Genomic DNA, 12,388 nt, shown 5'->3' on the forward strand with positions numbered 1-12,388 from the left:
ACAGGAACTACCTTCCTGTTCCGCCGGTCACTGTCTGTTTCTCTCCGGACACATAACAGAGTGACACGCAGTGTTTGAAAGAGGGAAAAAGAGAAGATGGCAGGTGCTAAAGTAAGTTTCTTTTTCTTACATTACTTAAATAATTTTACTACCGCCGTGTACAGCTTTTAAGGTAGTACTTGCTGTGTTAAATGGGCGTTTTCAAAACGTTAGAAACAAACAGTTTATTGTTATTAAGCGTCGGACGTTTAAGGTTGGCGACATGTTGAGACATGTAGAGACTGAAGCTGTCACGCCCCCATTCATTGTATACAAAACTCATGTTCTACTGGTTTTAACAGCATGTGGACAAATGAGTGCCTTAAATAAAGCTGTATATTCAATTAAAAGTACTTATTTTGTGTTGTTTGTTCTCTGTAGTCAGCATTGGTGTTGTGCATGGATGTTGGCTTCTCCATGTCCAACTCTGCCCCAGGTGAAGAGCCTCCCTTTGAACAGGCCAAAAAAGTCATCCAGAAGTTTGTCCAGCGCCAGGTAAAAGTCTACAACAGTGGTTCTCAACCTTTTTTCAGTGATGTACCCCCCTGTGAAATATTTTTTTCAGCCAAGTACCCCCTAACCAGGGCAAAGCATTTTTGGTTGAAAAAAGACTTAAGAACAGAGCGCTGTGCCATCAGTGCATCAGTGTCTGATTTATTAAACTTTGGAACTGATAAACACATACAAAATTCAAAAATTTTGAAAAAAAAACCCTATTTCAAACATTTTAAATGTTAATAATCCATGACTAAATTTGTTGCAAATATTTCTCATCACTAAGATGTACTGATTCAAACTAATGTAGTAAAAACAGTGAGCATATAACCATTTAATACTATAACTGCTACGCTTCAACCACGACTTCATTTTTGGTTTTTCAAGTGATTGACAGGTGATGCCAGGTGGCATATGACAGGTTGGGTCGAACCCATAGGTCGAACCATCCTGGTATGGGGGACACTCTGGGTTTTTAGGATAATGAAACTGAATATCATACTGAATATAACATTCATTTTATGAACTTATACTTATATTTTCCTAAAATATTAAATCTCACGTACCTCCTGGGGTATGCATACCCCCATTTGAGAACCACTGGTCTACAACATACAGTCATAGAAAAATTCTTATTTTGTTTTCTTCAATTTCTTGTTCATTTTAATGCCTGGTGCAACTAAAGGTACATTTGTTTGGACAACGTTATTGAAAACAACAAAAATAGCTCTTAAGAGTTAATTTAAGAGCTGATATCTAGACGTTTTCCATGGTTTTCTTGATAATAACAAAAATCATTATCAAGAAAACCATGGAAAATGTCTAGATATCAGCTCTTATGAGCTATTTTTATTGTTATCATTATATTTGTCCAAACAAATGAACCTTTAGTTGCACCAGGTATTAAATGTACAAGTAAACAAGGAGAAAACAAAGGTGGTCTAATATCTTTTTCCATGACTGTATTCATGAAAAAGAGAGAAACAAATACAATCTACTCTGACTTTGACACACACTGAAAAAAAAAGCTTTTTTACAGGTTTTTGCAGAGACTAAGGATGAACTGGCTTTAGTTCTGTTCGGCACAGACTCCACCAAAAACTCCCTGGACCAGGATGGCCAGTACCAGCACATCACGGTGCACCGTCACCTTATGGTGCCTGATTTTGAGCTTCTGGAGGAAATACAGAATCAGATCCATCCAGAGAATCAGCAGGCTGACTGTATCCTTTCACTTGATACTTTTAATCAGCTTATCAGGTAACTTTGAAGGCATAAACTGTCTGACCAAAGCATAACACAGGTAGGTTATAATCTTATCAAATAGATAAATTACTTTTTTTGTTTGTAATTTTTCAAAAGAAATGTTATTTGTTTGACAACTGAAATGACATATTAGCAGGATTGGGAGTGAGCAGTTCTCTTCTCTCTTATACTCACACCTTTTGCTTCTGTTTTTTTGCTGCTGTGACAAGTGAATTTCCCCGTTGTTGGATCAATATAGTATAATCTAATCTAATTTTCAGTGTGATGAAGCATTAGTTCGGATGTCCTCATATTATGTCTAGTGTTTTGGATTTGATTGTCTCCTTTTTGTTTGCATTGTAGTTTCACTATGTGCCACTAATATAAGATAAAGCCAACAATTATGCAAAAACTGTGAGGTTAACACCAAACAATCTGACTAAATGCATGCTCAGCCTCATACTTTTAGAAGATATGTGATAATCTGTTACCTCCTTAACTCCTGTTCAACAGGGCTGGATGCTCTTGTTGTGTGCATGGATCTCCTTAAGAAAGAAACAGTGTAAGAAACGACCCATATCTCAAACATAATTCTCCCACTTCATAAAAAAACAAACTGATTTCTCTTTATTTTAATACTAGTTTTCTGATGGGATTATTGTTTTTTGGTTTCTTTTCAGGGGGAAGAAGTGTGAACGCCTCAACATTGTCCTTCTGACTGACCTCAGCACTCCGGCCAGCCCCGAGCAGCTGGATGTCATTATTGAAAACCTGCAAAAAGCTGACATCACACTGCAGTTTTTGTAAGGCTCAAACACCATACTGCACTGTCCAGAAAAAGAGTAAAACTAAAACATCCAGGACCACCACTGTGAAGTTTCAACAGCTGACCAATGATGGAAGATATATGATATTTTATTTAGCAAATTTTTGTGTTTTACTAAAACATCCACACACTCTTTCTTGATTTTTCTAACACTCACTCGATAGTTATTAAGAGCTACTCTGGATAAATCAGACATCCAAAACAAAACGTCTTATATCTATATATATCCTTCCTTCAACCAAATCATTTTCAGTTTGCCTTTTCCTGCTGGGGAGGAGGATGAAGAGGGAGGAGAAGATGGGGACAGAAGGAGCCCCGGTCATCCAGGAACAGGCAAAGGTCTGTCTAGGGAGCAGAAGAGTGGCCTGGACATGGTGAAGCACGTCATGCTGAGCCTGGATGAGGAGGACGGCCTGGATCAGATCTACTCCTTCAGGTGGGTGGGCTTCCATTAAACACAGGATGTTTCTTCAGGGTTCATACGGGTGCTTGAAATCCTTGAAAATGCTTAAATTTTAATGTTGTATTTTCAAGGTTTAAAAAGTGCTTGGATTTTAGATAAAGTGCTTGAAAATGCTTGAAATTCTTACTGTATTTCTCTTGCAATCTGACTATAGATAATTCAATGAAAAAAATAATAAATTGAATATTGAGATTAGCAAACTGTACTTTTGGTTGTTAAAAGTGTAAAACCATGTAAGCACTCATCTAAAACATGCAATTACAACCGTTGTAAGGTCCTGGAAAAGCTTGAAAATGGACCTTGAAAGTCCTTGAAAAGTGCTTGAATTTGACCACTCAAAAAGTGTATGAACCTTGTTTCTTACTTATGTCTTCTTTACTCTTGTTTTTCTCTCTGAGTCACATGCTTTCTACATTTAAAGGTGTCATAATAAGTGAGATTTCCATGTCTTTTGTGATTATAAAGCAAAGCTAGGTGCTATAAAAATACTGTCAAATAACCAAATGCTCACACCACAGAGAAAATCACACAACCCATATTCAGAAACTAGCCATCAGAACTTCTGGAGGGTTGTGATGTCACAAATATATATTGGTGGAAAGTGTAGCTACAGTGCTGTTACTGCAATGACATGCAGAGATGCAGATCTAGAAGATTCGGTAACAATCCAATCAGAACAGACTGGGCTTTTTTTGGAAGTGGGGCTGAAATAGACAGGAGCATTTTACTAACAGGGTTACAACAGATAGACAGACATTATGAGAAAAAAACATGAAAAAAGCATGTAAACATGTTCTAGTATGAATCTGAAAATGAGCAATAAGTCCCCCTTTTAAAAAGTTGTTTTCGCTGTTATTGGATGATGTCATTTGGATTGTGCTTCACTACCGCTGTAGGAATGCAATCGAGCAGCTGTGCATGTTCAAGCGTATCGAGAAGAGACCCATGGCCTGGCCCTGCCAGCTGACCATCGGCAGCTGTCTCCCCATCCGAATCGTTGGATACAAAGCAGTAAGTTTGTTGTGAAATACACTGGATGAATATAAACGACATGCTCAATACACAGCTTTATTGGATGAAGAGATGCTGCGTGAGGTCATGAAAAAAATGCTGATTCACATGTGATCATGTTGCTCTGCAGTTGCTACATTGATGTACTTTATTTTATTTTATTTTTTTTATTTTCTCGAGGAATCATTGAGGGCAACCCCTCATTTACAATGATGTCGAGAGTACAGAGAAAACACAAAACAGCACAGACAAAACACATGCAAAAACAATAAAAACAGTTGCAGTGAAAGGCAGAGTTCTTGGTTATCATAGTTTAGTTATTGTTATCATAGTTTAGTTATTGTTATCATAGTTTAGTTATTGGTTATCATAGTTTAGTTATTGTTATCATAGTTTAGTTATTAGTTATCATAGTTTAGTTATTGTTATCATAGTTTAGTTATTGTTATCATAGTTTAGTTATTGGTTATCATAGTTTAGTTATTGGTTATCATAGTTTAGTTATTGTTATCATAGTTTTAAACTGGCCCATAGTTATAACTGTGTTGAGTTTGAGATGCAGCAGAGAAACTGAAAGCAGTTTTTCCAAATTCACTGTTTGTCACTTTAATCTGGTTGATTTATTCCACTGATTGGGGCCTGCAAATCATTTTTGAGAATTTTTTGAATTTGTTAAATTACAATAAAATTAATGCAAATCACTTTGCCTGTATGTATCTTGTACTTATTGCAATACAATCAGTTTAATATGATTTAAAACAGAGAAAAGCAGGAAATGTCCATATTTTGAGAGGCTGAAAACAGCATTTTTTTTATTACTCTATAGATTATTTAAAAAGTGAGCAATTAATTTTCCGTCGATTGATTATTTGAGGTGCAGCTCTGTCAGTAATAATCACATAAAGGTTTTGTCATCCACACACACTACTCACCGTGTTTTCCAGGTGACAGAAGAGAAACTGAAGAAAACATGGATGACAGTTGACGCTCAAACCAACCGGAAAGACGACGTGAAGAGAGAGACGGTCTACTGTCTGGATGATGACAATGAGACGGAGGTGCAGAGGGATGATACCATCCAAGGTGAAGAAGCTGTTTGAAATCAATAATAGTCATCACTTTAAGATCTCTGAGATAATTTCTTCTTTTTTTGTCCACAGGTTTTCGTTATGGAAGTGATATCGTTCCCTTCTCCAAAGTGGATCAAGACCAGATGAAATATAAGCACGATGGGAAGTGCTTTGCTGTCCTGGGCTTCGCCAAACAGCACATGGTATTGTACTTTTAATGCTAGTATGGTGCAAATCATGGGTCTCAAACTTGCGGCCCGCGGGCCAATTGCGGCCCTCATGGCGATATTTTGTGGCCCCCACCTTGATATGAAAGTTTAATGTGAGTTTTATATGAATGGCACTTTATGTGTTGTGTGTGGAAGGTCCCTTTAATTACTTTTTTTGGTAATTTTGTGTCTTTTTTTGGTAATTTTGTGTCTTTTATAATAATTTTGTCTTTTTTTTAAATAATTTTGTCTTTTTTTAAAAATAGTTTTGTCTTTTTTTGTATTTTTGTGTATTTTTTTGGTAATTTTGTGTCTTTTTGGGTCATTTTGTGTCTTTTTAAAAAATAATTTTGTGTCTTTTTTGGTCATTTTGTGTCTTTTTAGAAAATAATTTTGTGTCTTTTTTGGTCATTTTGTGTCTTTTTGGGTCATTCTGTGTCTTTTTGGGTCATTTTGTGTCTTTTTTAAAATAATTTTGTGTCTTTTTTGTGTCATTTTGTGTCTTTTCTTAATTCTGTGTATTTTTTGGTCATTTTGTGTCTTTTTTGATCATTTTGTGTCTTTAAGTAATTTATTTTGTGTCTTTTTTTGGTCATTTTGATACTGCCTCCAGCGGCCCCCAGGTAATTTGAGTTTGAGACCCCTGGTGTAAATGGTGTGTAAAACCAGTCACAGATAAAATAAACCTTTTAGACTGAATCCACCTGCTTCTGCCTGCAGGTGCGTCGACACCAGTTCATGGGGAGTCAAGTCGTCAAGATATTTTCTGCCAAGGATGATGAGGTCAGAACGGAGACACACACCACATGGCTGGTGACTCCATGTTGATACTGACCTGTTTCTGTTTCTCCTCTCCTGTCTGAGCAGCATGCAGCAGTTGCTCTCTCCGCTCTCATCCGAGCGCTGGATGAACTCAACATGGTGGCCATCGTTCGTTACGCCTACGACCGGCGCAGCAACCCTCAAGTAGGAGCAGCCTTCCCTTGCATCAAGCAGGACTATGAGGTGAAGTCACAGATTACTGTTCAAAGTATGTTACCTGCAGGGTTCGTACGGGTGCTTGAAATCCTCAAAAAAGCTTGAATTTAAATGTTGTATTTTCAAGGTTTAAAAAGTGCTTGGATTTTGGATAAAGTGCTTGTAAATGCTTGGAATTCTTACTGTATTTCTCTTGCAATCTGACTATATCCATCTATAGACTATAGATCAGGGATGGGCAACTGGAGGCCCAGGGGCCGCATATGGCCCGCACCCTCACATGAAGTGGCCCTCAGTACAACTACATGCATTTGAGCATGAAATCTTAAAAGTGCAGTGTAAAAATGCATCAAATGACTTCTTGCAATTAATGTTGGTCTGCTGTTCTTGCACTGATCAAAAAAAATCACAGTAAGTGGTTATTTTTTATTTGCTTCAAACCTTTTGTATTCCTATTTATACTGTTATACATGCATTTGAGCATGAAATATGTTAAGTTACTGCACTTTAAACATATTTAAAATTGCAGTTTCATCATATCTGGTTAAGTGCACGCTCCTATATGTGGCCCTGTGGTAGTGAACATGAAAAATTGTGGCCCCCTCCAGCATTTAAGTTGCCCATCCCTGCAAGAGATAATCACATGTTCAATGTAAAAAAATATGAAATGAAGACCGTTCCTCCTAAAAGTGTAATACCATCGCTGTTGGTATGGTTCAGTGAAATCTCCCCCTTTTAGTATGTAAGTACTCTAATCTAGTACTTATCTGAAACATTTAATTTACAACAGCTGTAAGATACTGGAAAAGCTTGAAAATTGACCTTAATAGTCCATGAAAAATGCTTGAATTTGACCACTGCTAAAGTGTACGAACCCTGTAACTGAATCTTTGTCAAATAGCACAGAGCTTATGGTCCGTCTCTCACTTCCAACAGTGTCTGATGTACGTCCAGCTGCCCTTCATGGAAGACCTCAGACACTTTACATTTCCTTCGCTTGAAAACAACAAAAAGGTCACTCCATCAGGTACAAAACACCTCACAGAACTGACTCACATTCATGTTTAACTGACTGCAGATTCTCCAAAAGAGCAAGCTTTGCGATCAATATCACAGCAGCAGCTTCACTATTTAGATCTGCAGGTGTGAACGTGACACTGTTGCTCCCTTAAAGTGCAGAAAGCTGCTGCAATTTTTAACACATTTTCAGAAGGTTCTTTGCATTTAGTTAGCACACTGGGGCACACATTGGGCTGTCTACATTTGCAGTTTTTAACTTCTCTTTATTGCCACTGCTCTTATTTAAAGGGATATGTAGAACCTGATAATGTAATAAATTCCTGATAATGTAACAAAAAATTGCACTTGAGTCCATTGAAAATGTAATAAAACCTGATAATGTAATAACTTCCGATAATGTAATAAAGTGCATTTCCCAATAATGTTATACACTTTTTACCAATAATGTAATAAAGTATATAATTAATGGAAGGTTTTTGATCAAATCAAAGATGGCGGAAAATCCAATATGGCCGAAAAACCCCATTGGGCTGGGATTGGCCCAAGGGCCAAGTAATGGGTGGTCTGCTGTTAAATTATTACAATATTGGGGAATTATTACATTATCAGGACTTGCGAAATGAAGGCTAACCTGATAATGTAATAACCTCCAATTTATGTTATACTTTATTACATTATTGGTAAAAAGTGTATTACATTATTGGGAAATGCACTTTATTACATTATCGGGAAGTTATTACATTATCAGGTTTTATTACATTTTCAATGGACTCAAGTACAGATTTTTATTACATTATCCAGGTTATTACATTATCGGGAATTTATTACATTATCAGGTTCTACATGGATATTTCAGAGTTTTTTTTGAATGAGGTTGTATCAGGTACTTGTTCAATGGATGGCGGTCAGCACACTGCAGGTTTGAAGAAGCAGCCAGTTGTACCCACACAGAATCAATGCACTGCTGTGGATAGGGAAAATTGCAAAATGTATTTAAGCCACATAATAAAAAAGAAAAAATCAATATCAGTTCAAGACTCTTTTGACAAAACAGTAATTTTGCCCCACAGAACACAGTTTGTCTGTGTTTTTTGTGACTTAATAGTTTTAAAGTGTTAGTTTGGATTCACTAAAGTCACACAATAACATAAATTAAGTGGTCGATCCAGGTAATGGTAGAAGAACAACTCTTGTGCTCTTCGAGGGGAAATAACTGTTTTTGTCAAAGGAGAGTGGTGGCTTTCAGAAGAAGACACACCAGCTTCAGTTCTCTCAGCGTACTCCTGAACAGGGCTGTTTACGGTCTCATCAGGTTTGTGAAAAGGTTTTTAACTAGTCCTATAGGGCTATTTTGTCCATTGTTGAATCCTTTTCATGTCTTTTCGTGTCTTTGTAAGTCATTTTGTGTGTTTTTTTGTTCATTTTCTGTCTGTTATGTCTTTTTTACTTATTTTGTGTCTTTTTTTTTTGTCATTTTCTGTCTGTTATGTCTTTTTTACTTATTTTGTGTCTATTTTTGTCAGTTTGTGTCTTTTTTGTGTCTTTTTTTGTTCATTTTGTGTCTGTCTTTTTTAATTATTTTGTCTTTTTTTTGTAATTTTGTGTTTTTTTTTTGTGTTTTTTAGTTATTTTGTGTCGGTTTTTTGTGTCTTTTTTGTCATTTTGTGTCCGTTGTTATGTCTGTCTTCTCATTTTGTTTCTTTTTTTTGGTCGTTTTGTGTCTTTTTGTGCCTTTTTTTGGTCTGCTTTGTTCTTTACGTCTGGATGTGATGAAGAAGCCATGCTTTGGCGCTTTTGGAGACTCCAGAAAGTTAAGATCAACCTTTTGGCTAGGAACTCTTAGTGCTATATAGGAGACCCCCTAGTGGAAAGATAAAATGCTTTGAGAATACGACCCCAGAACTGCAGGCCATTTCACAGCGCACGTCACTAACACTGTGTTCACCACTAAGAGACTGAGGAATTAACTTTTTTTTTGTAATGTTATTCCTGTAGAGACCCAGCTGTCTGCTATGGACTCTCTCATTGACTCCATGATGTTGGTGGAAGAAGAGGATGGAGAACAAAAGGACATGTTCAAGGTCCACAACATTCCCAACCCTGCCTTCCAGAGGCACTTCCAGGTAATGCAGAAAAAAATACAGTAATTAAGTGTGCCAGAAAGAGCACACTATATACTATTCATCGGGCTTAATCCTAGATTTCCATGTTTTTTCCGGTCGACTACTCCTCCCAGTGTTTTGGTCGCACATAGACTGAAAAGGTATCAAATCAATCGGCTTGGCCATGACAAGTGTGCTATGACTTTTCTACGGGTTTCGGCAAACGGTTTTCAAATTATACAGCAAAAACATGCCACAAAATCCCCCCAGTGTTACCCTATGGCGAGGCTAGAGTGATGACATCATCGATAGAGTGGACAGGGAGAGAAAAATATGTAAAAAAATTAATTTGGAAACTGCACTCGACGGCGCAAATTCCACTCTACAGAAATAATTTATACATAGAAACGTAGGTAAATTGGTTTTCTCCTTCACATTCATCTGGTAAAGCTGTCAGAGTTATAGTTTGGGTGTAGGTGATCAGATGATCCACCAACACCACCCACAGCCTCATAGACCGCCATGGTAAAAAGGAGGGAAAACTCCTGGAACGAAAGCAGAGGTACCAGTTTCTTCTGATCGCTCTAAAAAGACAATTTCTTAATTTTTCTTACATATTTAGACGTCCAGGAAGAACTCAGGATGCTCAAAGTGAAGTCAGATCAATGATAGGAATTATGTTTGTTTCTGTTTGAGAGATGCTTTTTAGCTGTTTTCCTCATTGGTGTCAATGACTTCCTCCTCTTTTCCATTTTGAAAACAGTTCAAATTGCAATCCAATAATGTATTGGAGAGAGTCACAGGCTAGAGCCAAGCACACTCAAAATTTCTTTCGATATTTTCTAGTTCTCGTTCTTATTCTGATTTGAGGCAGGTGAAGTATTGAAGAAGACAGGAGTGTTAAAAAGATTTCATCTGTCTGACCAGAGCTTCACCAGCTGGCAGCTGATGATAATAATATCTCAACCATGACTGCTTATGCTCAGTCACTGTCTCACCTCTCCTCTCCAACCTTTTTATTCCAGTGTCTGCACCATCGGGCAGTAAGCCCCGGCACCCCCCTTCCTCCTATCGAGCCGTGGCTCAAGGCTGCTCTCGAGCGCCCTGTTATCATTAGTGAACGTTGCCAGGCTCCGATGGAGGACATCAAGAGGAAGTTTCCTCTCACAGAAGTGGAGAAGAAGAAGAAGCCGAAGACCAGTGCTCAGGTTTTTGGCAAAGAGTAAGTTTCTTTACATGTGTTGGTCTTTAAACATTACAAACTGTAAGTCACATAGTGAGAAGCAGCAGTGGTGGAAGAAGTATTCAGATCCATTACTTAAGTAAAAATACTAGTAAATTACTCCACTACGAAGTCCTGCATTCAAAACTTACTGAAGTAAAAGAACAAAAGTATCAGCATCAAAATGTACTTAAAGTATCAAAAGTAAAAGTTCTCATTATGCAGAATGGACCCACTCAGATATTCACTTGTGTGTAAAAAAAAAAAGAAAAAAGGATGGGTTAAATGCAGAGGTTGAATTTCCCCATAGAGGGATTAATGAAGTAATCTTCTTCTTCTTCTTCTTCTTCTTCTTCTAATATTCTAAATATATTATTGTGTTAATATTGATGTATTTATATAAGGAGCATTTTAAATTTGTAAAGATAGGGCTCACTTTAACTATTTAATATACTGTTATGAGGTTTAATTAAAAAAAAGGAAGTCTAATCACTTTAAATTGATCATGTTTTTCATGTTAAATCCTGAAAAGTATCTAAAGCTGTCAGCTAAATATAGTGAAGTAGAAGTATAAAGTTGCATCAAATGTAAATACTCAAGTAAAGTACAAGTACCTAAAAATTGTACTTAAGTACACTACTTGAGTAAATGTACTTAGTTACATTCCACCACTGGTGAAAAGTATTTGTGTTGTTGGAAATATTGATGTTGAAGATTGTGTGAAAGCATTTGGAATGTGATTTATAATTTATGTATAATTGTTTTGTATTAACTTAGAGTAGTGTTTTGTGCTTTATTGATTATAAACCTATTTTTAGTCTTCTAACTGACCCCCTTTTGCCGTTGACAGCTCAGAGGAGCCAGATGCCAAGAAGGCAAAAGGAGACGAAGAAGAGGAGGACGATTATAACCTGGCTGACATTGCCGAAGGCTCTGTTACTTCGGTGAGAATCAGGGGAGCTGGGTTGCATAATAATCCTAGAAAGATAACCACTTTCTATAAAAATCAGCTATTCCAAACAAAGTGCTTCACCACTTGTTTCAACAGGCGTACTTTAAATGTTCATTTCCCTTCAGTACTCCCTGATTTTTTTGTGTATGGAAGGTCCCTTTAATTTTTTTTGGGGGGGTAATTTTTTGTCTTTTCTTTTGTAATTTTGTGTCTTTTCTTAATAATTTTGTGTCTTTTCTAAATAATTTTGTGTCTTTTTTGGTCATTTTGTGTCTTTTTTTGGGTCATTTTGTGTCTTTTTTGGTAATTCTGTGTCTTTTTTTAAATTATTTTGTGTCATTTTGTGTATTTTTTTTTTGTCATTTTGTGTCTTTTTGGGGTCATTTTGTGTCTTTTTTTAAAGTAATTTTAGTTTTTTTTCTGTAATTTTGTGTCTAATTTTGTGTCTAATTTTGTGCATAATAATCCTAGAAAGATAACCACTTTCTATAAAAATCAGCTATTCCAAATAAAGTGCTTCACCACTTATTTCAACAGGCGTACTTTAAATGTTAATTTCCCTTCAGTCCTCACTGATTTTAATTTTAACACTTAACCAGGTGGGAAGCGTGGATCCAGCCAGAGACTTCCGGACTCTGGTGAAGCAGAAGAGTCTTCCATTCGGAGAGGGTGAGGTCCAGCTTTATCCTGTCTTATTTATCCTGGCGAGGCGCTCTGATAAACATTCATTCTGTTAAAACCGCCATGACTCATGTT

At 36.8% G+C, this 12,388-nt stretch overlaps 1 protein-coding gene across 1 annotated transcript in view; it reads left to right on the top strand.

Moving 5' to 3' along the window:
• xrcc5 (X-ray repair complementing defective repair in Chinese hamster cells 5) overlaps window positions 1–12,388 on the top strand; it is a 14,442-nt gene continuing 2,054 nt past the window's right edge. Inside the window, exons 1-16 of the mRNA XM_059343029.1 lie at window positions 1–111; window positions 421–534; window positions 1,574–1,757; window positions 2,293–2,341; window positions 2,460–2,582; window positions 2,859–3,041; window positions 3,965–4,079; window positions 5,024–5,162; window positions 5,240–5,352; window positions 6,079–6,141; window positions 6,226–6,363; window positions 7,273–7,363; window positions 9,352–9,479; window positions 10,484–10,680; window positions 11,531–11,624; window positions 12,232–12,301. Of these exons, the coding sequence (XP_059199012.1) occupies window positions 97–111; window positions 421–534; window positions 1,574–1,757; window positions 2,293–2,341; window positions 2,460–2,582; window positions 2,859–3,041; window positions 3,965–4,079; window positions 5,024–5,162; window positions 5,240–5,352; window positions 6,079–6,141; window positions 6,226–6,363; window positions 7,273–7,363; window positions 9,352–9,479; window positions 10,484–10,680; window positions 11,531–11,624; window positions 12,232–12,301 (1,816 nt within the window). The 5' untranslated portion in view covers window positions 1–96. The remainder of the gene's footprint in view (window positions 112–420; window positions 535–1,573; window positions 1,758–2,292; window positions 2,342–2,459; window positions 2,583–2,858; window positions 3,042–3,964; window positions 4,080–5,023; window positions 5,163–5,239; window positions 5,353–6,078; window positions 6,142–6,225; window positions 6,364–7,272; window positions 7,364–9,351; window positions 9,480–10,483; window positions 10,681–11,530; window positions 11,625–12,231; window positions 12,302–12,388) is intronic.

Source organism: Centropristis striata, chromosome 10 (assembly GCF_030273125.1).
Source record: "Centropristis striata isolate RG_2023a ecotype Rhode Island chromosome 10, C.striata_1.0, whole genome shotgun sequence".
Taxonomy (NCBI): Eukaryota; Metazoa; Chordata; class Actinopteri; order Perciformes; family Serranidae; genus Centropristis; species Centropristis striata.